The sequence below is a fragment of the Notamacropus eugenii genome, chromosome 6 (assembly GCF_028372415.1).
Source record: "Notamacropus eugenii isolate mMacEug1 chromosome 6, mMacEug1.pri_v2, whole genome shotgun sequence".
Taxonomy (NCBI): domain Eukaryota; kingdom Metazoa; phylum Chordata; class Mammalia; order Diprotodontia; family Macropodidae; genus Notamacropus; species Notamacropus eugenii.
In genome coordinates, this window is record NC_092877.1 from 30,276,021 (window position 1) to 30,303,468 (window position 27,448).

General features: G+C 39.0%; 1 protein-coding gene across 5 annotated transcripts in view; it reads right to left on the bottom strand.

Annotated features, from left to right (window-relative positions):
* The window catches only part of NAV2 (neuron navigator 2), a 446,141-nt gene that overhangs the window by 283,730 nt on the left and 134,963 nt on the right, over positions 1-27,448 (bottom strand). For all 5 annotated transcript variants that reach the window (XM_072619354.1, XM_072619352.1, XM_072619351.1 and 2 more), the window contains exon 4: positions 4,676-4,748. In XM_072619354.1, coding sequence (XP_072475455.1) covers positions 4,676-4,748 — 73 coding nt within the window. The remainder of the gene's footprint in view (positions 1-4,675; positions 4,749-27,448) is intronic.

Genomic DNA, 27,448 nt, shown 5'->3' on the forward strand with positions numbered 1-27,448 from the left:
TTTTGGATGGATCTAATTATTAGAAAGTCTTTCCTTATATCAAGGCTACATCAGTCTCTATCATGCTGACCCATTGATTCTGGTTCTGCCTTCTGGGGCATGAAGTCAAATAAGACTAATCCCATGTCCACATGGTGACTCTCCAATGATTGAGGGCAGCTGTCTGCTTTAGGTTAAACATTCAAACTTCAAGGAATCCTCAGACTGAATGCTTTTGAGGACTTTCACCATCCCAATCCCTCTTCAGCTTAGTTATATCATTCCTAAAAAGGAAGAGTCAATCAACAAGCATTTAACAAGCTCCTACTATGTGCCATGCATTATGTTAGGCACTGGGGATACAAATTAAAAGAATGAAACAATTCTTACCCAAAAGGAGCTTATGATAGTTACATGTAAAGTATATGTAAATAAACTTCAATAATAATAGAACTGAACATACTACTCCAAATATGGTCTATCAATAGGACTATCATGTCCCAAGTCTTAGACACTGGGCTTCTTAACGTCATCAAATTAGCTATTCTGGTCACCATTATCACAATCGCTACTCATGTTTAGGTTGCAGTCCTCACAAAGTACATATTTTTTTCAGGTAAACTACTGTCTAGATGAAGCTCATCCATCCTATACTTGGGAGTTTCATTTTTTTAACCCAAGCTAAAGATTTCATATTTATCCTTACAAAATCTCGTCTTAGAGTTGTAACAATATTCTAGCATATCAAGATCTTTTTAGATTCTGATTGTTATACATATTAGCTATCCCTTCTAGCTTTGTATTGTGTGAAAATATGATAAGTATGGTGTTCATGCTTTTATCCAATCAGTGATAAAAATGTTAAACAGCAAAAGGTCAAGCACAGATAACCGGGAGTATTCTACAATGAACCATCTTCCAAATTGACTGAATCATTAAATATTACTCATTGGCCTTGACTGTTCAACCATGCTTCAATCTAGCTAGTTGTATTCCCTCATGTTGCTTTACCTCTTGTTTTTGTAGTTCAGTTGTCTTTCAGTTATGTTCAACTCTTTGTGACACAGTTTAGAGTTTTCTGGGCAAAGATACTGGAGTGGTTTGTTATTTCCTTCTCTAGTTCATTTCACAGGTGAGGAAAGTGAAACAAAGAGGGTTAAATGACTTGCTCAGGGTCCAACTGTGTGTGTGTGTGTGTGTGTGTGTGTGTGTGTGTGTGTGTGTGTGTGTGTGAAATATTATATTAAAATCTAGACAAATGATATCTTCAGCATTTCCCTGATCTATCCACCTAGGAAGTCTATTGAAAGAAAAAAAAGAAAGGTTGCTCTGAGAAGACCTAGCAGCAGCTCATCTGAAAAAAAAAAAAAAAAAAGAAGAGCTGAGAGTCATAGTACACCACAAGCTCAGAATGAATCACTATGGTGAATCAGCAGCCAAGATATTTAATGTTATTGTGGGCTCTTTTATAAGGCATAACTTCCATAAATAAAGGAGTAACAGTTTGACTTTCCTCTGTCCAGATCAGACCACATCAGGAATATCATACACTTAGTTCTGCATGTCACCTTTTCAGAAGAATGTCGATAAAGTGTCCAGGGAAAGAGCTACTGGGATGGTGAAATGCCTCAAGATCACATTATAGGAGGATCAGCCAAAAAACAAATAAACAAAAAAGGAAAGATGGGGGGGGGGGGGGCAGGGGAGGGATGGGACATGACAATTTCCTTCAAGAACCTTAAGGGCTATTTAATGAAAGAAGGAACAGATTGGTGTTTGGCACCCAAGGTTGGAACTAGGAGAAATATTACAAATTTTCAAAGAGGCAAACTTAGTCTCGATTCAAGTAAAAGAAAAACATCCACTAGATGGTCACTATAGCCTCTTCCATCTCTGAAATCCTTTGCTTCTAGGATGAATTCTTTGCTCTTAATGAAGTCATGTTGGTTTCTTCATGACCACCATTTTTTTTGTAGTTGCTTATTAGCCACCCTTTGATAACATGTTCTAGAATTTTGTCAGGAGCAAAGCTCACTGATGTAGAGTTCATAGAGTCTATTCTCTTCCCTTCAAAAAAAAATCAGTTCAACATGAACCCTTCTCCATGCTTGTAACACCTATGTAATAGGATCCTAATAAATGCTTACTGAACTGAATTGGGTTTTAGCTTGTCAATCCCTTTCTTACCACATGATGCCCAGAACTGAACCCAATAAAGCAGATGTGATATTTCCAGGGCAATGAGACCATCACATTCAACTTTCAGGACACTATATTCCAATTAATAAAGCCTGAGATACCAGTAGTTTTATGTGTTTCCAGGTCACATTACTGACTCATGCTAGGCTTGGAGTTCACTGATGAAACCAACCTTCAGATATTCTGCAAACCAATTTTGGCCTAAACATGCCTTCACAAGTGTGTACTTCAAAAGTTGATTTTTTTAACTCAATATCTTCATGCAGACTTAAATTATACATGATCTTGGAGCATGTCAGAAATGCAAAATGCAAGCATTTGTCTCATAGTCATTCTTGGTAAGTAACTTTTTTATTGGACAGTTGTGGCCTTCCTCGTGATTAGAAATGTCACAGATATAAGATTCCTATGAGCAAAAGTAATCGACCACACTTATATTTAGGTATCATCTATTATAACCTTCATTCCCCCCCCCCCTTTATGTGTTGAGTTTTCTTTGAGGTATAACATAACCACTTGTCGTCTTTTAATTTGACTTTCAGTAGTCTTTGTAACTCTTTGTAACTTTTATGAGAAGCCTTACTGCCCAGAGTCTACCCATCAATTACTTTTCCCTTCTCCTCTTCCAAAACCTCCTTCATTCTAAGATAGCAATAACGTCTCTTTAAGGCCATCATTAGACTGGTTATGAGCAAGATAACAACCCATGCAGATAACAGCCATCTGAGTCTAAGAATATCTAAGTGCTGAATGTGTGCCAGGGAGAGATACCGAAAAGATTGATCAACAATTACGCAAGACTATCCATGATCTCACACACTTAGACTCTGGCTAATCAGCACTCCCCAAATCATAAAGGACAGAGAGAAAAAGAGAACAACTTTTTTAAACGTCTAACATGTCAGAAAGGAAGCTTACTCTCTTTCTAAGGACAACCCTGACTCCAATCAGAGTGCTGATAAAGATTCTCTGCTGCTTGCTCTCTTGAGGTGTGGGTGGCAACTCATTGCAGGGGTAGACACACAAAGCCTAACTGTTATAGGTCCTATAGTAACATTACAAACAGTTGTATTTTATAACATCTTAGCAATAAAATCCACTCAGATAGGAAAGTTGGGATTTGCTTTCACTGGCACATAACCCTCAAGTTAGAGAGCATTTATTGCTAAATGTAAGGGAATGGGCAGGACAGAATCACCTCTCCTGCCTCTGAAATCAGTCCCTCAAACCCAGGACAATGATAAATCACTCTGAATTACTTTGAAGAAAATATGCTGACAACAAACCTCCCCTTCCTACCCCCGTGCATTAACAAAACATCTGCTTTCAGGAGGAGGAAATACTACGTTACTCTGAAAGGGAATTTTCATTTCCTCCACTCTTCGCCTTACATACACATGTCCCACACATGCCAGCTGGCTTAGGTCTCATCACTCTTTATCCAGTCTAGAAGAACACTGAACACATCACAATAGAAAAGCAAGGAAGTAGGTATTCCCCAACAGGATTTCGCATGTTTGCAAACTTACCGGCAATACATTCCATTCAACTATTTCCATCTACTGATCCCTTTCTATCCCACTCTATGATCCCCAGAAGATGCTGACGCTCATCACTTCAGGAAGGCAGTCTCACTGGGAAAAGGCATCATCACCTGAATTCCAAATCAAATGACCTGTTTGGTGAAAACTAGAGGCAGGTGTGACATAATGAGTTTGGGGAGTTGGCAGTGGCCTAGGGCAGCTTCAGAAACTGGCAGCTCCTTCTATGTATAAACACAAGGGAAAGTGAAGGCTTTCATGGCTATCCGGTTCAGAGAAGGGGAGAATTCTGGCCAGTCATCCCTCAACTAATAACTAACTTAACTACGAGCCATTAGCTTACACTAATGTGCTAATTAGCCAGCTGATTTAGGTTAATTAAAAAGTAATCAAGATTCAAAAAAATTTTGCATCTCATTAAGATAACATGCACCGTTTTCAAAAGGCCAAGTAAAAGTACCTATTTTTCTATGGGAAGGGAAGGTTGAGAGAGGGTCATTTCTTCATTTTCCTAGGAGTTGTAAAGTTCTAAATTTATTCTGTAGTAGGTGCCTAATCTCATAACTAACAGAATGTGTAAACAACAGGTGAACACATAGTTGAACAAAAAGATGTCGTTGCACCAAGCCCAAATGTCAACTCTAAATCTATGATTCCATGATCCTCCAAATGAGCTCACTACTTCCTGCTTGGCCTGTTCTGCCAGCAACCCACAACTTTCCTGAGTAGTTAATGCTGCTTTCATTCTCATGGTAATATTTGTGGTTCTTAAAGAAAAGTTACTCCCAGTAAAATTGACTTATTTTCCCATTGTGCCTCCCACTTTACTGAAGGAAAATCAAAAGTAGGATGGTCCACAAATAGCCCCTGTACTAATTCTATTTTCAACAGAGGTCAGGGTAGGATACATTTCCAATTAATAAAGTAGATTTTTAACAATGACAACTCTGACTCACCTTCTGCAGACAGACCCTGTATATTTATTCCCTTAGCTGCCAGGAAATTCAGACAGGCATCTATGTTTTCAATCTAGGTGAAAAAAAAAAACAACAGAGAAGAAACATTCAATAAGGTTTGCAATCCTCCAATGCCACCTCATGTTACATTATGTCCAGAACTTCATATCACAGAAAGAGTCCTTTGTGTGCTAGCTTGGACACTTAACAAGGAAAGTGTACCAACGTTAAACAAACAAACAAAAAACTCCTCCTAACTGATAGATGCAGGTCAGTAACTCTTCCTCATTTATACATGAATAGGAAAAGGTTACCTAACATCCCAGTCACTGGGCTCCCAGAGTAGCAGCCCTGCATGACTCCAGGCTGCCAAGAATAACCAGAGTGGGACTGGCAATGTTGCCTTGACCATTGTCTCCAGTGAGGTCCTCCAAATGTTCTAGGTTGCCAAATAAGTTGGAGGTGAGGAAAGATTGGTCCACTAGCCTGTGCTGGCAGAACTTTGCAGTCACTGGGACGGGCAGTGAAATGTACAAACAGTAACTGGAGTTTCCAGCTGGTATCTAGGCAATGTTTACTCACAAAATTCCCAGAATAGCAGGCATTGCAGATGACTGGGGAGGGCTGCAATTTCTCATATCCATCTGTCTTTACGCTCTCTCTCCCGGTCAAGCAGGGACCCACCAGCAAAGGGGCAGGAGGCCTCTCAGATGCTCTCAAATCCTAGGAGTGCTGATGTCATGGCTACCACTTAAGCACATGCTAATGGACAGCAGCCCAGAAGAATAATTAGCACATTTTGGAATAAAGGGCTTGTTTATATTTCAATTGTTAAGGCTTTTTATGATTATGATCATTCTAAAGAAAGGTAATCCGTCTCGAGGTAAGGTACTACAATGTAGCGGAAACAGACCATTCCCAGGCTTGACCCCTTGCTAACTCTAAGTTGTTGGGCAAATCTCTTAATACCTTGAGGTTCTTTATTTTTAAATGAAGGTAACATCACTTATGCTATGTATTTCATAGAGCTATTCAGAATATTCTTGAATCAATGTGTGTTAAAGCTCTCTGTAAACCATGCAAATATGAGCTATTGAGTAAAGCCGACGGGAGTCATAAGTAAATGAACGCATTTGGCAGTTTGCAATAGCATGTTTTGATATTCACACCCAGGCTTAGGCACTATTTTCCCAAACTAAGACCATCAATCAGTTCATAGGGTTTCATATAAACTAACAATGGTTACCGTTTATAACAGAAGTGTAAGTGACTCCCTGACGCAGTTTGTTAATTACTCTTTTCTGCTGCAGACAGTGAGTTTTCCACATTGGTACCCTGCTTCTCTGGACTAGACAGCCCTGAGTTCAAGGGAGAGCTATATTTCCCTCTGCACTTGGCTGGGAGGAGCCTCTTCTACTCTGACAGCAAGAAAACAATTTAAAATGTTTTCATTGGAAAGGCAGTGGTGGTGCAGGTGCAGTGCCTGACACATAGCTAGAAGATCCAAGTTCAAGGTTTACCTCTTACACATCCCAGCTACATGATCCTGGAAGCTCACTTTACTCCTCAATACCTTGGGCAACTATCTCCTAATATAATAACTTGCAGGACCTGATGTATATCAGAAAAATGAGTCTCCTTATCTGGGTGTTGTTTATATCTGGAAATTTACAGGTTCATTTCTATCCATCAATTGACTGGAGAATTCACTAAATCCTTATACTTCTTTTAAGTCATGGCATTGCACCATACTTATATGCAAAGTCAATGATACTGATGACAGGGTGGGTGCTTATGACTGTTTCTACCTCTGACTCACCTTAAATGAACCCTCATCACGGGTACATTTTCTAATCAAGAAGAGGCAGAAATCAGTAAGTACAAAAATATTAGAGTCTATCCACCAGAAAGAAAATCACTTCAGTTCTTTTCCCCATTTTTGCAAATTTTTTGTCCTCCTCCCCCTTTCTACCTCCTCAGCACCGAAATGATGAAGCACTTGCTACAATTTCCTACAACCATTCTCCCTACCTTCCCCTGCATGGTAAAGAAAAGAAATGATGAGGCAGGATAAGAAGGGACAAGAAAAGTCTCTGTAGTGTTTTGGAGTAATCTTCAACTGTGACAGTGGACAAAAAAAAATGGAGTTGGGAGGGCAGGAAACGAAATGAAATGAATGTCTTCTAGAAGACAACCAGAATTTCTGCCTTCTTTAAAGACAAATAAACAATAAAAGATGATCTCGGATGTTGGTTCCATACTTCTGGTCTTGAAGTCTGTGGATTTTAATTGCTACTCTCAAACCAAGTTTCAGAGAAATGTGGGAAGATGTTTGGAGTGACACAGAGTGAAGTGAGAGAATATTCTATGTTCTAATAATAATGCTGTTAAACTGATTCATCGTTACAATGAACAATTTTGAAAGACTCGACAATTCTGATCAAGGTGATGACCAGCCATGATTCCTGAAGAATAGTGATGAAGAGTTACTCACTTCCTGACAGAGAAAGGATAAACTAAATATACAGAGTGAGACGTACATCTTTTTAAATGTTTTTTGAGGCATGCATTTTTGGACATAGAGAATATGGCAATGAGTTTTGCCTGACTATGTATATTTGTTACAAAAGTCTCTCCCCTCAACCCCATCTCCTTTTTTCTAGTGGGGGAAGGGGGAGGTTGAGGAGTGGAAGAAGAAAAAAAAATGTTTAATTAAAATAAATTTTAAATTTTATAAATAAAATTATTTTGAAATAAATAAATTTTTAAATTTTAACACTGTAAGAATATAATATTGGCCTGTGCTATGGACATTTCCCTACCTCACATTTCAGTTATCTGAAATGGAAGCTATATGGCACAGTGAACCCAGCCTTAGACACTTACTAGTTGTGTGACCCTAAGCAAGTCATTTGCATCTATAAAATGGGGATAATAATAGCGTTTATCTCCCAGGATTGTTAAACCCTGTATAAAATGGGTTATCTGTATGGTGTTCGACTCTTCATGACCCCATCTGGGGTTTCCTTTGGCAGAGATACTGGAATGGTTTGCCATTTCCTTCTTCAGTTCATTTTACAGATGAGGACACTGAGGCAAACAAGGTTAAGTGACTTGCCCAGGGTCACATAGTTAGTAAGTGTTTGAGGCCAGATTTGAAGAAGAATGAGTATTCCTGACTACAGGCCTGGCATTCTATGCACTATGGTGCCATCTAGCAGCCTCCCATTTATCTGACTCTCAGTCTAACTAGTGAGCCTTTAACTACTTCATGATTCCTCATATCATTTAGCGTCTTCTCTCCAAGTCAAATATTCCCCATGATGATCTCCATTCAAGTTCAGTTCTGTCAATCAATGTACCCATAAGCTTCCTATAGATTTCCATCAGAAAACTGTGTAGGTATCTCGTGACAAAACCCAGTCAGTCCTTGGTGGCTTATTTAAACTATTTAACCAGACCATAGAGCCATGGCAATGAGACAAGGACACTCACTATTTTTCTTGGTATGGAGATGAAATACGCTGAGTAGTATCCTGAGGCTATCCCTGGAGATGCTAAAAATATTAAGTCTTTAAATTTAAAGAATATTTTATCTAAATATTAAATAATTGAATGTTGGGAGAGAAGAGATTTTTTTAAGTCTACATACACATAGCACCATTAATTTCCTTGATTCTTTTCCCCACAGTGACTCGACTGCTCACAGAAGGTGTCCAAAAACATTCCTCAAAACTCAAGTGCACTTTTTAATAACATTCCATTAAATGCAAAATCATCCCTGACAAAGCTGATGAGAGCCACTCTCTTTTCATCTCTACCCCAGGAAGAAGTCCGGGCTAAGGAACAGAGAGGGATCAGATGTTGATTCAAAACTCCTAGCTTCATTTGGAATGAGATCAGAGGGGGCAAAGTCTCCTTTGATCCAGTTTCCCTACAAATTAAAATTCATTTCAAGGTTTCTTTCCAAATACTGTACAGGTAAACAATTCATTTGAATTTATGGTCAACATTGCACAATCCCCAAATCTGCCAGGAAAATATTCAAAGTGGCCGGCATCATGTACTAATTACGGCTTGAAGAACTCCTAGTGTTGTTATTTATTGGGGCCATAAGTCATATGTGATCCAGATACAGTGTAAGATGGGATCTAAATTTAAAGTTTGAGAGAAGGAACTGACAAAGATATCCTTAACCAGCCAAGTATGTAAATATGACCATAGTTGTTCATTAACACTCAGCTGCCAATATAAACCACTTTCCAAAATTAGCTAAAAAATTTGTGCAAAGTCTAGCATTCCAAAGGATTCCAAGAAATGCACTGGCTGCCGAGAGGGCACAGTAACCATAGGCATAGGAATCAACAGAAAGGTCTTGTCATGTGCAAAATATCTCTGTGAGGGCAGATTCATGGGAGGTTCCACACTGAGTGAGCAGTGTCCTAAGTAACCAGAGTGCTGGTACCTGGAGTGTAGGGCAAGACTCAAAGGTAGAGGGCTGGAGTAGGGGAGACAGAGAGGCAACAAAGGTAACCTCCATCACTTTTGCCAAAGTTTGTAGGTTCTCATGGGACCCTAATTGCTTTACTCACTCTGCCTGGCATGGATTGGAACACAATAGGCAAATAAATAGCAAATAAGAAAAAAGAGTTTGTGACCTTAGATCAAAAGTTCAAAAAGTCTAATTTTTGACTTCATCCTCCCAGGAAAATCCGGAAAGGATAAATGCAACCCAGACTCCACCTCACGCACTCCATGAAATCAACCATAGACAAAGGACAAGATGGGGAAGACTCTTTAAAATATGCCAAGAGGAAAGAAAGATAAAATGAAAAAGATCCGCCCTTGAAACATGAGTCAGTCAGTCTAAGATTGTCCCAGGCCTCTGGATATTATAAAACATGCAAAAGTGGGAAAGGCTGCTGTATATCTCCTTGGTAGCTTAGAGACAGATCCACCACCATCTGTTGTGGCCGTTGCTATGGCAGCTTTTTTCTCTAAATACCAGCGAATCTGAATGCAAAGCTCCTGGAAGGGATTTTAATGCAAAGGATTGCTATCCACGGGACTCAGCATACCTGAACCCCCAACTGTAGCTTATTAATTTTCAGGGAGCCAGTGGGTAAAAGGTGGGAAGGAGAAATCGCTGCCACCCTTGGAATTTTTTTCAGATCTGTCTTGCCGTATAGCAGGGGAAAGACCACCGGACTCAGAGATAGGTAATTCCTGGACTCAGATACTACCTCTAGCACTTGCTAATTATGAGACTGTAACTGAGCATCTTAACCTCACTAAAGCCTCAGGTTCCCCATCTGTAAAATGGAGAGAATAATAGGTGTCATGCTTCCATCACTGAGTGGCTCAATAAATTAGTTAAGAAGCATTTATTAAGCACTGATGATACATCTGGCACTGAAGGCTCCGGCAATATAAAGACCAAAAAGAAAAAGAAAAGAAAAGTTACATTCTACAAGGAGCTTCAAATCTGTTGGGAGAGACCACATATACACATATAAATATATACACCTAAGTGGTGCAGTGGATAGAGGGCTCAGCCTGGAATTAGAAAGACCTGAGTTCAAATTCAGTCTCAGACCCTTACCAGCTGTGTCATGACCCTGGGCATGGCACTTAATCCCTGTCTGCCTGTTTCCTCAAGTATAAAATTAGGATAATAATATCACCTCCCTCCCAGGATTGTTGTGAGGATAAATTGGGATGATATTTGTAAAGAGCTTAATGAATTTTAAAATTCTATATAAGTGTTGTTTATTATTACAAGGTAATTTGCACATGTGAGAACACCCAAGATAATGGAGAGGGGAGATAGCATTGTGTGGGTGCATCGGGAAAGACCTTATGTAAGAGGCAGCGGGTGAGGTGATCTTTGAAAGAAACCAGGGATTTCAAGGGTTGAAGGTGGAATGTCTCCAAAATGTTCTTTCCATCTTCAGCTGTTACTAAAAGGTCAGCTATCACTTCTGAACATCAGAGAATGAAAAATGAAAAGAAACTTACTGTCTTCCGAGTTGGGGAAAGATTTTTTCTGAATTTCTCAGTATCATGGAATGTTGGAGAGTCAGAAGTCTTGGAAATCATTCACTGGAATCTTTCACTTGACATTTACAGATAAGGAAACGGATTTCTGAGAAGGGAAGTGATTTACCCAAGGTCATAGGGGTAGAAGGATCTGAACCTAGGACCTCCACTTTCAATTCTAATTGTCTTCTCATTGTTCCAGTTTATGGGACTCTCTGACCGCTGGGATGTAAACCTGGGCCTTCTATTTGATGATAATCACTAACAACAAGGGGGTAAATGGGTGATGCCTGAGAATCTCAAATCTAACAGATCCTTGCTACTATGCTGAGGTTTTCTGGTGTGTTCCCTCACCCCTAGAGCTTCTTTGCATCCCCAGTACCTAACGCAGGACTTGGCACATAGTAAGAACCGAATAAATGCTTGTTGACTGACTCTGACCGTAGTAATCATTAGAAACTTTCCCCTAACACTCAGGGGCCAGGTTTTTAATGGTAGGGACCACTCATCAATCCCACTCCCCTCCTATTTTTGGGATATCTGCTATAAATTCCTGGTTGGGCTGGGTGGTGGCAGAAGGAAATACATTGTGGCAAGACAATGTTAGGAATTTTGGCTTTGCATCTAAAAACATCCATCCCACTTCTCATGGTCAGTTTGCTTCCATCCTTTCTTAAAAAAAAAAAAAAGAAAGAAAGAAACAAAAAATAAAAACCTCACCATGAAACCAAACAAAAATAGCAAAAATGAGTTTGGAGGAATGCCCTACCAAATGTCTGTCTCGCCAGGGCCGTCTGTTTACTTCATGCAAACCCCAGGAGGCCAAGGCACTGTGATTCAGCTTGGTTCGTAGTCTGTGCAATGTCGGGCCTCCAGACCAGAGCAGGGCTCCCTTATGACACAGCACGTAGATCTAAAGTTTGCTCCCCTGAAAAATGACAAGTACACTACATAGAACATGACATAACATGGTAAGCCTGTCATGTCAGTGAGTATAGTCTTATGCTGGCATAAAGAAATAGGAATTTTTCCTCATTCTCCAATACTTTTTCTGTCCCCTTTCATTTTTTTCAATATCCCTTCCTTCCCTCTCCAATTTTCCAGCTAATAGGCATTGCTTAGTTTTTATTCTGACAACTAAATCACACCTTCCTGTGAATTTGGGTAATGTCTGATACCTGTACCACACCCTCCCTCCCACCCCCAAAACATCCCAGGGTATTTGCCTTTCAAAAGACGAGGGCCAAAAGAATGAATCTTTAATGATAAAATTTCAGACATTGGACATCTAGGCACTTAGGATGCCCTTGGAAACCTCAGTATGTCCTCAAGTCACTTGGTCTCAGTGGATAAAAGTCTGCTTAGTTTAAGGAGAATTTATATAGGGGTTTATAGTTTGCAAAGCATTTTACATATGTTATCTCTACATGATCTTCACAACAACCTTGTTTTCATTATCTCCATCTACAGATGTGGAAATGGAGGAATGCAGAGGTTAAGTGACCTGCCCAGAATGACACAGCTAATAAAAGTCTAAGGCAGGATTTGAACTCTTTCTGATTCAGGTCCTTCCCAATTCTATGCCTTACTCTTTATTCATGATGGAACCTGGTCTTATACAGGGAATACCACAGCAGACGTCTTATTTGATGAGATACCAACAGGCTACAAGATTTAGAAACGAGGGTCCTCTCTGGCTCCCACCCCTCTTTTCAACATGCAGTTTGCAATGATCCAGGAAACAGACCTGGAAAAGTTTCAAAAATTCCTTTTGGGAGTGGGAGCAGAGGTCTGCTTTCTCCTCTTCTTTGTTTCCCCACCACCATTGGCAACGTTATCCACTAAAACTTTTATGACATTTATAATTTTCGCTTTCCAAGATGCTGTTTTAACTTAAAAAAAATTACATATGTCTTGCTGCTGTTGCTGTTAACAGCTAGATCCACATGGACCAAAAAAAAAAAAAAAATCTCAAGAGATTAAAAAAGAAGAAAAAAAAGCATCTGAAAACAAGACTACTTTAAACTCTTTCAGTGACTATCTTTTTCCATCCTTCTTAGACTGCCTCGCATCTCATGTTTTTCTATTGGTGGCTTCCCAGTTCTATATTTGCCCCTGAAATGGAGAGAAGACTTGGGGAGGGGAACCATATCTTAGATACAACAGATCTGGAAATCAGAGTTATATTGAAGATAGATTTGGGGTCCTCCCAAACTAAAACCTAATGTTGACAATTTTGGTTCCATGGGAGGGATTTTTTTTCAGATGTTTACATCTAATTCTCCCCTTCTAGACCGAAATGGGAAAGAAGGTTGGAAGTGTGTGTGCATATGTGTATAGATGTATGTATCAGTATATGTATATGTATGTGGGAAGAGAGAGAGAGCAAGAGCAGGAAAGAGACAGAGAGACAGAAAAGGCTCATTAGGTTAAATTTTATTCTCTACACGTTCCAAACTAATTGAATCACTGATTTCCTTGGGTAAAAGTTCATAGGGCCCCCAAGGCTCATAGGGCCCCATAGGGCTTCAATTTCAATTAGCTTATCATCCATGGCCCAGAACTCTGTGTTCATTTTGAGGGGTAGGGAGTCCTTTCTACAAATAATTCTCTTTGGCTCATGTTCCTACTTTGGGATCATCAAATCTAGATCATTTTGTTCCCAAAAATAGTTTCTCCTGAAAACTCCAGAACATTCTCCAGTTCAGTCTCTAGAGAAAAGGTCAGCTAACAAAATATCAAATACAGGGAAGGAGTTGGTTATTCCAGAAGACATGGCAGAAATAATGAGGCAGCGAGGTGGCACGGTGGAAAAAATGCAGGAGTTGGGGTCAGGACTAGCAAAGTACTAATCAAACTGGGCAAATCACTTAATTTCTCTGTGACACAGTTTCCTCATCTGTTTAAAAAAAATGGGCTCCACTAGAAAAAAGAAAAAAGTGTTTTAGAGAATTGACCCTACTCTAACATTTTAAAAAGGAAATAAAGAACAAGATATGTATCTGTTCATAAATATTTTAAGAGATTTTATGTATAATATAAAAAAAATTGGAAACAACCCAAATATCTAACTAGGGAGGACTGGATAAATAAACCATGGCATATGAATACAATGGAATATTATTGCAAAATGCAATTTCATGAGCATCTATTAAGTGCCTACTGAGTACACTGGGGCTATAAAGGTAAAATAAAATCTCTGTTTCCCACATCCTTAAACATTACAACAAGCATGTATTAAAATCTTACTATGAGCCAGACACTGGGGACACAGTTTTTCACTGAACGTTACAGTCTATTAGGGGTGGGGCTGGAGAGAAGTAATAAATAGGAAGAAATAAGAAAAGACATGAGATGACAAAGAATGAAGAGACTGGAGTAAAAACAACAATATATGAACTGATTTTTGTTGGGGGTGTGAGCTCAGTTCCATGTGGACAGTCTCGGGCAGGTAAAGGTGAGGACTTCTAAACCTTAGAGTTCTCATGAGGCCCCCCAGGGAACAGCAGGGAATTGAGGTGTGAGACCGGGCTATCTCATGCATTTCCGCTTCTTCCCGTGGGAAACGTGCTGGGAGAGAGCATCCCTGCCCTCGAGATTGGCCCGGGGTCTGAGCACACCTATTGTTGTCTAACAGGCACGGTATTCAGGTGCAAACTATGCGGCAGGAGAGCTTAAGTAGGGTCAGGAAAGCCTGAAGGCACTCTTAGCGCTGAGGGGCCCTTAGAGGACAGAAGGCCCCTCTTCCTTCTCTCCTCTCTTCGCTCTTTCTTCTCCCCTCTCTCCCTCTTCCACTTCTGCTTCCATTCTCTTACTGTAAGATCTTTGCCTCCTTGGGAGATTTCTCTCTCCTCGGGAAGAGTTCCCCCTGCACATGTAACCAAGACCCTGAATAAAGCCTAACCCTTGTTCGACTCTGGAAAGTCTCTTCTCTCATACGTTTATCTGGTTTGGCCAGCCGAAGACCTGTGATAGGTAAGGTAAGACTCGGGTAGCCCTTAGGCCTCTAGGCCTGACAGATTTTTATAAACAGGACCTGAAATTTTCTTAGCGTAGGGAGCTCCCAGGGCAGAATTCACTCTAACAATGTAAATCAGCATCTTCACTGCGATTTATAGAGAGTTGTCTGGGGCACAAGGAAGTTAGGTGACTTCCCATGATCACATCCCCAGTGTGTGCCAGAGGTGGAATTTGAACTCAGAGCTTCCCGACTCATAGTCAGGTCTCTCTCCACTATCCATCAGTGTGAGATGAGGCAGCTGGATAGTACAGGCTTCATAGTTAGGAAGATGCAAGTTCCTCAGTAAACAATACCAGTTGTATTACTTTAGGCTAGTCACTTAACCTATGTTTGCCTCAGTTTCCTCAACTGTAAAATGGTGATAAAAACAGCTCTTATGAGATATTTGTAAAGCTCTTGGTACAGTGCTTGTCACATAGTAGGTACTTTATAAATGCTTATTCTTTCCCCTCCTTTCCCTTCCAGATTAAAGGCCTGCCTGACCTTTCAACTAAGAATTTTTTAAATTTAAAATATAGCAAACTTTATTTTAAAATGGAATAATGATTTTTAGCTCTCAGGCTGTACAAAAACAAACCATAGGCTGGATCTGGCTCTCAGGGGGAGTTTGCTGAGCTCTGCCGACTCTACTAAGCTGCCTTTCTTTCTACGTAATGACACTCCATGAAAGGAGAGAGCCTAGACCTATTATTTCATTCAAACAAGGAAGGCCAGGATGAAGAAACTCCCTCTCCCTAGGCAGAGCAGCACCTTCCCAGCAACCTACAAATCTTAGAGAATTGCTTGGAGCTCACTGGATCAGACAGGGCATTTCCGGCTCCAAGGTTGGTTCTCTATCCACTACACCACACTGCCATTCTTACATACAATAGACCTTAATATAGAGGCAGTAGTGGAGAGAGAGCCAGCCTCTAAGTGTCAAAGTCCTAGGTTCAAGTCCTCCTGACTGTGAAATATACTCACTATGAGACTCCAGCTGGGTAAGACACTTTACCTGAGTCTTCCCCCACACCCCCATTTTCCATCAGCTGTACTTTTTGGATTTCTACAGTGTACCTTCCTGCCCTTTCCTCCTCATTAGGAAATGTCATTTTCCTGCAAAACTGAATCAGTCTTGGTGCTCACATATCTCTAATACCCTCTGCCCCTCTGATTGGACCCTCTAATTCAAGGGTAGGGAACCTGCACCCTCAAAGCCACTCTCTAGGTCCTGTAGTGTGGTTCTTTATAGAGTTAAGGGCTGCACTTGAAGACCTAGAGGACCACATGTGGCCTCAAGGCCACAGGTTCTCCACCCCTGTTAATTGGAGGGCAGAGCCATGAGTTCTAAACCTTCTATCTAAGGAGGGGGCCTGGCTCAGACCTTTCCCTATTTCTCACCAGCTGTACTGCTTGGAGACTTTTTCATCTTGCCTCTAAGTCTATCACTCTCCTCTTCTCTTTTCAGTTTCCTTTTGTATATAGTTTCCCTCCATTAGACTGGAAGTTCCTTGAGGGCAGGGATTGTCTTTTTTTTTTTTTTTTTGGTATTTGTATCTCCAGTACTTAGAATAGAGCTGAGCATCTATTAAGTGCTTAATAAATATTCATTGACTGATCAACAAATCTCCAGCACTTCAGGCTGTATACCAATCGGTGATCTTTATTAGACACAGATTTCTCATTGACATCCTCCACATTCAAATAAGATAGTCAGTCAACAAGCAAATAGCAGAAGTAGCATAATCCATTCGTGTGCACAGCAGATAAGCGATTGAAAGAAGAATCAGATTTAGTCATTTACAGCTAGAGTTTTTAAAGTGATCTCACAGTTTTATTGAAGATTTTATTTTATGTATGGCTCTATTTTTCCTTATTTATCCGAATGTTTCTTTTTGTTTACTTTGGAAGACAAATATATGATGCACATGGGTTTCCCAACGAGCATCTTGAGTGGTCTTCACCTTATAAAGAGGAAGGAGTTTCTCACTGTGGAAACACATCAAGGCTCCTTCCCTGCCCGTTCTTTTAAAAAATATTACAAAATCAATATTTTGCCAATCTAAATTTAATGACTCCATCTACAGGAGACACCTTATGAGAATATAATCAGACTTCTATGAAAACAGTGCCCCAAACTAAAATCTTCCTTTCCTCTTACCACAGACCTGACTATATTCTTGGAGGAAGCTGGATGAAAGTCCAGAAAAGAACTCTGTTCTCCTCGATGGAGCTGAAGTGATGAGCAGACAAGGAGAAGCAGGTCCCTTGACTGATCAGCTCGAGAGCATTACCTTCCTTTTCTATACCTTGCCTGGATTAATGATCAGACCAGGAGAAGGAAGGAGTCTGATTATTTCAGTAAATGGGAGAGTCTCTTGATCTCACCTTCCCTTGTCCTGTTGATTCTCCCTTCAAAACATCTATCATATGTAACCCCCTCGTTCTTCCGTGAGAGAGACACTGTCACCATTCAGGTGTGGACCCTCTTTACCTTATGTCTAGCCTACTTCAATAGCCTTGGAATTGGTCTCCTTGTCCTAAGTCTCTCCCTATTCCAGTCCATTCTCCACTCAGCTGCCAAAGTGATCTTCTGAAAGTATATCATGTCACCCCTTCCCCTCACTCAACTCAATTATCTACAGTGTCTCCCTATTATCTCTAGGATAAACTATATCACCTTCTGTTTGGTTTTTAAAGCCCTTCACAACTTGACCCCTTCCTACCAATCAGTTCTTAAACTTAACCTCCTTGTTGTTGCTTATTCAAGACACTCCATCTTCAGATTCTGTACCTTTACGTTGTCTGTCTCCATGCCAGGAGACATTCCCTCCTTATCTCTGCCACCTATGTGCCTTGTCTTCTTCAAGTTCTCAGTTCAAATTCCACCTTCTGTAAGGAGACTTTCCTAGTCCCCTTCAATGCCAGCACCTTCCCTCTGAGATTATCTCCAATTTAATTCATATTCACCTATTATGCATATGGTCATTTACATGCTTTCTCTCCACTGGAATGTCTTTTTCACCTGGACGAAGGTTAAGTCAAGTCAATGAATATTTATTAAATAATTACTATGGGCCAGACATTGTACTATAAATTTTAGGGATACTAAGCTAGGCAAAAACCAGGAGAATCCTTAGAGATTCTCTCAAAAAGGGATTAAAGGGATTGAGGAAAATTATTCTCTAGGATCTGGTGACATTTTAAGTTGCTTAAAGTATTCTCTGAAACTGTTACCTAAACTTGTAACCCTTGTTTAATCTTGTCTATATAGTTTCATCTTTTGACTGAGAATTAAAATTTGAAATTCCAATGGACTTATAAAAAATGTTCAAGGTCAAGGGGAAACTCTACTTGGCTTTTGGACAACTTCCCTCATCCAAGAAGAAAAAGCTTATATTATAATTTTAATTAAAAAATGATACTGTCAGGCTTATGCCTAAAATGGAAAGTCTAGCTTTTCTTTAATATCATGTTCTACAGATACAACCAAGATTAAGATTATATATTATTGGTGCCATTACTGTAGGTGAACAAATATAGAAAAGTGTATAGATGTCCATGTGACGTGAACAACCAAGTGGCATATTGTTTTCCTATCAGATGGACTAGAAATTTGGCAATCCTTTGAGACTTGTTAGAGATAAGGTCAATTACCTACTTCTTGTAATTCACATGGTTAAAAAATAATAATAATGAAATAAAACCTGGCAATTTTGGGAAGGGTGGAGGGGGGCAGATCTCTAGGGATTGTGTAGCCTCTGAGAGACAATTGAAGGATGAGTTACATAATAATGAAACACTGCTATTACCAGTGAGTACAGAAGTAAAACTTAGTAGCTGTGATCTAATACAAAGATATTAACATGAGGTTCAAACTCAGCTATTAACTACCCAGGTGACTTTAGGAGAATTATTTAACCTCACTGAGAATCACTTTCCTTGTCTCTGAAATGAGAGGTTTTGATGAGCCAATCTTCAATGCTTCTCCAGGTCTAAATTACATGACTCCATGTTTTCTGAAGTAACTAGTCTTCTAATAAGACAGTGTCAGAGAACAGGATGTGTGTTACAGTGGAAAGACTACTGGGCACCAAAGTCAAGAGAAACTCATTCAAATCCTGCCTTTGCTTCTTAATACCTGTCTGATACTGGGAGAATCCTTTAACCTACCTGGATCTCAGTTTCCTCATCTGTAAAATGAGGTTGCTGAACTTAAGTGAATTCTGAAGTCCCCATCTAGACCATATAATAAACCATGTTAATTATGAGCTCTTGCCCAGGAATTAAAGAGGCAGCATAGTCCAGTGGAAAGATTGCTAGATTTGTGGTAAATTTTTCAGTCTAAATGGGCTTTAGATGCAAACTCTAGTTCTGCCCTATGATCACAGGCAAGTCACTTTGCACTTTGGAAGTCAGTTTCTCATCTGTCAAATAAAGGAGTTATAGAGTAGATGGCTTCTAAATTGGTTCCTGTGATCTTTTGAAGTATATATAATGACAGTTTGGAAGACAATTTGTTTGGAGAGAGAAAGACAAGTGTTAAGATATAGTTGTTCATTAAATTTGCCCAACTGGAACTAGGATGGAGGGGCTAAGTAATGTATCAGATGACAATACTTTGAATTTACAAAAATCCTGATAGGCTGGGTGATGGAATGAGACTAATGAAATAAAGCTTGGAATACACAGAAAACTTAAAACATTTGTTAAAAATTAGTATCTAGGTTATAGGAGATGTTGCTAAAAAAACAATTCATTTCAAAAGAGCCCAAGATTTTTAGAACACTGAATGGCCAATAGGAAATGATAGTGTGATATGGGACCCTAATAAATTAATAGTCTTGGGCTACATAAATAGAAGCATTATGTTCAAAAGAGAGGAGGTGATGATCCCATTTCACTCTGTCCTGAGAAGACAACATCTGGTAGCTTTCTGGCTTTTTCATTCTTTGTGATCCCTCTTGTTCATTTCCATTCAGGTGATTCGACTTTTCTTCCTTTATTTGAATAAAATTTATATTTACTGTTTGTAAATTATATTGGTCTTTGAAAAACAGTTTAATTGATCAATTCAATCATTATTTCATTTTTTCTTCTTACTTACTTCTCTTCTTATCTTAATCTCTTCCTTAGTGTCTCCTAAATATATGTTTATTTCTCTTCTAAATACATGTTTATTTGCTTCTGAATGTTCTTTTGCCATATCCCATACATGTGAATATACTATATTTATATTGTCATTATGTTTATAGCACATTGATATTTATTTACATGATTTGGTTTTTAACCTAGATTCAAAATCATTTAAAAATGTGTACTCAGGCCTATGCGTTTTGATCATATTTTCAAAATAAGTATCTAATTTTTACAGTGTAATGACTTGTAAATTAGTGCATAAAATTTATAGCTTTCTGAATTCACTTATAACTTCTCAACGAGCTGATAAATGAAAAACATTTATATTTCTGGCTTTTTTCATTCAGTACTCTCCATGCATCTAGCAAACTGTTTCTTTAGTACTCTAGTCATATTTGTAACTTCTTAGTATACTTTAAAAATTTTGATTTATCATATTCCATTAGTGCCTATTGAAATACTGAAATATTACAAAATTTTGTCTAGTTATTTTTGCATATCAGCTAATATTTAATTTAGAAATTTAACTGCTATGGTATTTCTTGCATAAATAACAATGATCGACATGTTTTTATTATCCATGGTTTTTATCAAAGGTCATCAATAACCTTTAAGAGTAATATAATTTCTTTCTCTATCTCTCAATGTTTTCTGTTTTGAATTCTATTTTGAATTGGTTGTACATAACTCTAGTGATATTCAAATATGGCGTTAGATAAATATCACTGAGGTTTCAGATTTTAGTTAGAATTTTGTTAGAATTAATATAATGAATTACAGTCCACACCAGGGGGAGGGGACCTGCAGCTGGCTTGGGTGTGGTCTTTTGACTGAGTTGAAGTTTTACAGAACAGATTGGATTCAGTCAAAAGGTCGCACTTGAGGACCTAGAAAGCCACTTGTGGCCTCCAGGTCACAGGTTCTCCACCACTGGTCCACAACATTATCTGTAATCTATGTATATATTTTTATATTATACATGGTGTTTTGTTGTACTTTTAAATCGCTCAATTGATTTTTATATAGAAATTCATTTGTAATCAAAGTTATATTACTAACTTTGAAATTCTTTACGATTCTTTGTTAAAGTATTTTGTCAGAAATCTTTTTTTATTACTCCAGTGTGAATCTTTCCTGAGCTTAACCCAGAAAAAAAAAATCTTACATATGCTGACAGGATTTTGTGATTAACCAAAACTGAACTATCTTTATTTTAAAAATCCACCTTTATTAACTGTACACAATTAGTAACAATTATAAAGTACTTATTATTCAGAGTACTTAGCTCAGGGGGTCCCAAGTCTATTATAAAAGTTCTTTCTTTCTTAATCTCAGGCTTGTGATTCATTCAAGAATCTGTTACCTCCTGCTGTTTCTCCAAACTAAATGCTGTTCTGAAGTTGAATCTTTTATCTGGGAACTATTTAAAATTGTCTTGATTATCAAATGTCTATATTTTGTTTTTAAGAATGCTTAATTATGGTGGGGAATCGTTTTTAGGATCTAGTCCTTTTCACTCTGTATATGGGAGAGGGTGGGGATGGTTTAGTTTCTTCTGTTGTTTCTTACTGCCATAGAAACATCTTAGATGATTTGTAATTGCATTTTCTGATAACTGATTGTTAAAATCACATTCACAGAGTTTTTCTTTGACATTATAGCTTTGAATGTTAATGATGACATTCCTGGCTAAGATGAATCTCTTGTTTTTCCATGTTTGTACCCCATGAATATTTTTTATTTGTAATTAGTCCTGTGTTCTCAAAAGTTGGGGAGTTTTTAATATAAATCCATAAAATAGAATGGTCAGATTTTCTTTTTCACAGTTTTTCAGAAATCCAATAATCTTGAGATATACCCCCTTTTCCCCTGTATTCTAAACCTATCATTTTCATTCCTCTTTCCACTATTTTTTCATATAATTCATTTCTAAAGTTATTTTTCTCCATCCACTTTGAACCTCTGAACTCAAAACACAGCTTTTAACCTTTTACAACAGAAAAGACAATTTCGCCTCTTCCCACATCTACTTTTCTTTGTGTATGTGTGTGTGTCTACAATTTCTTTTCACATCTACTTTCTAAGGCACGTGACTCTCACTTTCGCCAACCACAAATAACAACTACGCTATAATCCCAGCAGAATAATTTGACTTGAACAGAAAATGTATGATGGAGAGGACATAACAAGTGGAAAGATACGTGGGCGCCACACCATGCTAAGGTAATAAATGCCAGGTTGAGGATTTCGTATTTTATCCTAAAGGCAATAGGAAGTGGCCAAACATTTTTGAGTTTAGGAACAAGACCACATCTTTGTTTTAGGAATAGCCATCTGGGAGGTGTTTGGAAGATGGATTGGAGGAGGGTGGGCCTAGACACAGGGAAGCCAATTGGCAGGATGTTACACTAGTCCAAGAAAGAGGGAATGAGAGCTTAAACTGGGGAAATGGTTGTGTAGGAGAAGGGACAAATACGAGAAAGGGGTTAGAAATAGCAGGGAACTGAATATGGTGGGAGGGGTTGAAGGAGAGTAAAGAATCATGTATGATTCCACTGTAGCAAATCTGGGTGACTAGAAAGATGGTGATACCCAGAATAGACACTGGGAAGTTTGGAAAAAGAATGGGTTTGAAGGGGAGTGAAATATAAGCTTTGAGTTCCAGTTTGGACATGGTGCATTTCAAATGCCTATGGATCATGCTGGTGGAGATATATAACAGACCTGAAGTTTAAGAAAGAGATTAAGAATTATCCTATGTATTTGGTAATCATCTGCATAGAGATGACCATTAAACTCATGATATTACTAAGGGAAAAAAATAGGGAAAACAAGACAATCCAGGATATAAACTTGGGGGAAATTCATACTTAACTTTTGACCTAAACTGTGAGACTTCACATTAGTCCTTATTATACAGGCACTGTATTAGATTCAATTCCAAATTCTAGCCTTTTAAGACCTTTCTGGATACTAATCATGTCCCTTAATATATGAGCTGTCCCTCCAAGCTTTGTGCTTTTCTGAAATTTTGTAAGCACACCACTCTTGCCTTTATCCAAGTCTCTGAACAGCCCTTCATCACTCAAAACAAAGTCAAGTGCAAGTCATGTCATCATTTCTCTGATGGCATGGTCTTTGGCAATGAAGGATGAACACAATATCCAAGTCTCTGATAAGAATGTTAAACAGTGCAGGGCCAAGTATACATCCTTGGAAGACTCCACTAGCAACCTGCACCCAACTTGACATTGAGCCCTTAATAATGGCTCTTTGTGGCCAGCAATTCAACCAGTCCTGAATATACCTAATTGTCAGAGTGTCTAGTCAATATCTCTCAACAAAGATATCTGTCCATAAGGATTGCATGAGAGATTTTGTCAAATGTCTTGCTAAAATCTAGGTAAATGACATCTACCACATTTCCCTGATCTATGAACCTAATAACCTCTATCAAAAATGGAAATGAATTTAGTCTGAGATGACCTATTCTTGATAAAATTATTGCTTCTTTTTCTAATATTTACTAACTGTTCCTTTATTAATGCATTTGAGAGTTTTGCCAGGAATAAAAATCAAGATCATTGACCTACACATTGCAGATTTCATTCTTTTCCCATTTTCAAAAATTGCAACAAAATTGCCTAGCTCTCTAGTAACTCTCTCATTCTTTATGAGCTTTCAAACACCACTGAAAATGGCTCATCGAAAAACATTTATAGTGTTGCACTATGCACCAGGCACTGGGCTAAGCTAGTGAACTGTGAACTCCTCTAGGACAGGGTCTGTTTGTGCCCTTTTTTTGTATCCCTGTCTCTTCACACAGTTCCTGGCACATAGTAGCACCTTACCGAATGCTAGTTGACTTGACTGTGTCCAAAAGACAGTGTATAATCATAACTCCAGGGACATAATGATATGGAATGATTAGTAAACATTAGAAAAAGAAGCAATGATTTTATCAAGAATAGGTCACCTCAGACCAAATTCATCTCCATTTTTGATAAAGGTTGTTAGATTCATATATCAAGGAAATGTTGCAAATGTCATTCACCTAGATTTTGGCAAGACATTTATTTATGTTATTTATGTAAAACATTACACCTAAATTAAGAATGAAAAACTGTGAATGTCTTCTCTGGCAACATCTACAGGATAAACCAAGTGAAGGACACTGACGAAATGATAACATGTGATAAATATACTTCCCCCCAGCATTATACATTTAAGCTGGGCTTATACTCCCTTTAAAATTCATGCCATCTGTTTACATCATTGAGCACAGCCTAAGGTTTTCTTCAAACCTAGATTTAAAGGGAATGAATAAAAGTCAAGTATGGCTTGCTTTTCTCTGCCTCACCAATAATCTTTCCTTCCCCTCCCCTCCCCTCCCCTCCCCTCCCCTCCCCTCCCCTCCACTCCCCTCCCCTCCCCTCCCCTCCCCTCCACTCCACTCCACTCCACTCTACTCCACTCCACTCCATTCCATTCCATTCCTTTGGTCTTATTCTCAAGGGAGATAAGGGATGGATGCCCAGGTTGGAATGCCAATGTCATAGTATGTAATCTGAAGGAAAGGCAATCAGGAGTTCTCTCACATGACCCAAAGCTATCTGGTTCACATAGCCAAGTCAAAAAATCCTCAGGAGCAGGAAGAGGGAGAGGAGTTTTTCCATTTCTAAAACAGAAAGAATTCATCATATTTCTCATCTCCTTTACTAGGATCTTGGAAAGATGAAATACCTCAATAACACTGAAGTGCTCTGCAAACAGTAATGATAACGTTTAGGCGAGAGTGGCTTAATTGTGTCTTTGTATCTGCCTACCATATATTTGATGCTTAATAAATGCATATTTAATAGAATTGAATTGTTTTTATATTCTGGTTAAATCAAGACAAGAAATGAAAACAGGGAAGGACAAGCAGCAGCAACAGTACTGGCTACTTTAATTCCACAAGGGAAATACACACAGGGATGCAGTTAGGAGACACTGGATAATGATAATGAAAATCGTCATCGTCATCATAGCTAGCACTCTTTATATAGCACTTCATGGTTTGCAAAGTACTTTAGAAATCTTATCTTATTTGATTCTCACCACAGCTCTCAGAGGCAGGTGCCATTATAATTCCCATTTTGCAGATAAGTAAGAATTGAGATGGACAAATATCAAGTGACTTTATCAGAGTCACACAATTAAATGGGATTTGGACTCAGGTCTCCCGGACTCCACATCTAACCCTCGATCCATTATGTCACTTAGCTTCCTTAGACTGCATAGCATGCCTTAAATCACTGTGTACATGTAGTTATTGGCATTGTTACCATAAAGACCCTCCCAGGTATAACAATTTTAAGGTCACTGCCCAAAGGTAGGCTCTGAGGGAGCAGAAACCAGACGTGCTGCTCAGGCAATCAGAACCCACACAGGGCACTCTCGGATTATCTTGTTTTCTGTAAGCCTATTAAACCAATATTTGCTCTTAACCTTAAATGATTTCATAGATTTTCTGTATCCATTTGCACAGTATAGTGGTGTGTGTGTGTGTGTGTGTGTGTGTGTGTGTGTGTGTGCATTCAGGCATATATAAAAATAGGCATGGGGTTTGTGGAAGAAGCATTTCAGCTGTCCAAGTATTTCAGACACTTCCAGTGTCATCTGACCACACATTCCTGATGCCCCTGGGAAGACTGCAGGTCATCGAGCTCAGGCTTACTGGCTGTGGGTGCAGTAACTCATCCTCCTGGGACAAGATATGGATACATATCATATATCACTGGGACTTTTGAGGGGAATCTCTAAAGGATGCTTTCTACTGGGGGATGTCTATTCAAGTCAGTGACACATAGGTCAACTCAAGTTACTTCTAGAAGATTTTTTCTTCCCTAAAGATGTACTGGCAGCTGTGGCTTAATAGAGAGTTGGCCTTGAAGCCAGCAAGAACCAAGTTCAAGCTCTGACTGACACATACTTGATATGATCAGGAACAAATTCCTTCATCTATGAGTGATCCAGGAAACTTTCTAATACTATCAGGTGCTGACCTTCATTGATAGAGGGAGTTTCCTCCTCCAAAATTTCTCAAATCAAGGAAATCACAGATAATCCAGACTTTATCTCTGTCCTTCCCTTCTCTCTAAGCCCAATGAACCACTGGCGTTGTTTCTGTTTCATTCATTTGCCAAGTCAAAAATGCTAGTCATGAAATAATAAATAAGGGCTAGGAAACTGATTATTGAATACATACTAGAGCTTCCTTCAGGTCTCATGATGGTTTTGCAACCTTCTCCCCAATAAATGTCTAAGAATATACATGAAAAACAATCACTGACACCTGAAATGTCCCTCAGAGGTAAAACTGGTCATTTCATGATGAGCATCCACATCTTGGAAACTACTTACCTATCCCTTTCCTATACTGAAAACATGGACTGCTGGTTTCTGGGCTCTCAGATGTGGATGTTCTCACAAAGAAGACATAGCAAGGCAAGAGTTTAAGTGACCTCTTGATGTCTCACATCCTTCTGATCACTACTCTCACAGCTTTATGGGATTGATTAGATATTTAGAGCTAGAAAGAACACTAAAGTTCATCTAGTCCAATTCCGTAATTTTATAGTTGAGGAAACTGAAGCCCAGACACATTCAGAGGACTGTTCAGGGTCACACAAGGAAATAACTGGCAGAGTCCACATTCAGATCCAGGACCTTAGACTTCAAATTGGAGTCTAATTCATTCATATCCAATTCAACCATACTAAGTTGGGCAGTGAGGTAGAGCAGTAGTCAGAGTACCATCCCTGGAGTCAGGAAGACTCATCTTCCTGAGTTCAAATCTGGCCTCAGACACTTACTAGCTCTGTGGCCCTGAGCAAGTCACTTAACCCTGTATACCTCAGTTTCCTCATCTGTAAAATGAGTTGGAGAAGGAAATGACAAATCACTCCAGCATCTTTGCCAAGAAAACCCTAAATTGGGTCATGAAGAATCAGACACAACTGAAAAATGACTGAACAACAACAAAACCTATACTAGATATCAGGTCCTCTTTTAGGTGCTAGAAATACAGAGATTAAAATGAAAGCAGTGAAGGGAAAAGGAATGAACATTTCTTTAGTGCCAGGAACTGGGCTAAGTACTTTATAAATTTTATCTCATTCCATTCTTATAACAATCCTGTGAGGTAGGTGCTATTATAATATCCCTTTTTTGCTATTATTTTATCCCAGTTTTACAGTTGAGGAAACTGAAACAGAGGTTGGTTCCATGACTTTCCTGTTAAGTATCCGAGGTAGAATTTGAACCCAGGTCTTCCTAACCTGCTTAGTTCTAGGTTCAATGCTATTGGCGCCACCTAGCAGCCTCAGAAGTCATTGCCACCATTTTGTTCAGTTGTTTTCAGTTGTATACAACTCTTCATGAGTTTGGGATTTTCTAAGTAGAGATATTGGAGTGGTTTGTCATTTCCTTCTCCACCTCATTTTGCAGATAAGGAAACTGAGACAAACATGGTGAAGTGTCTTGCCCAGGGTCACACAGCTAGTAAGTGCCTGAGGTTAGATTTGAACTGGGGGAGATGAGTCTTCCCAAAT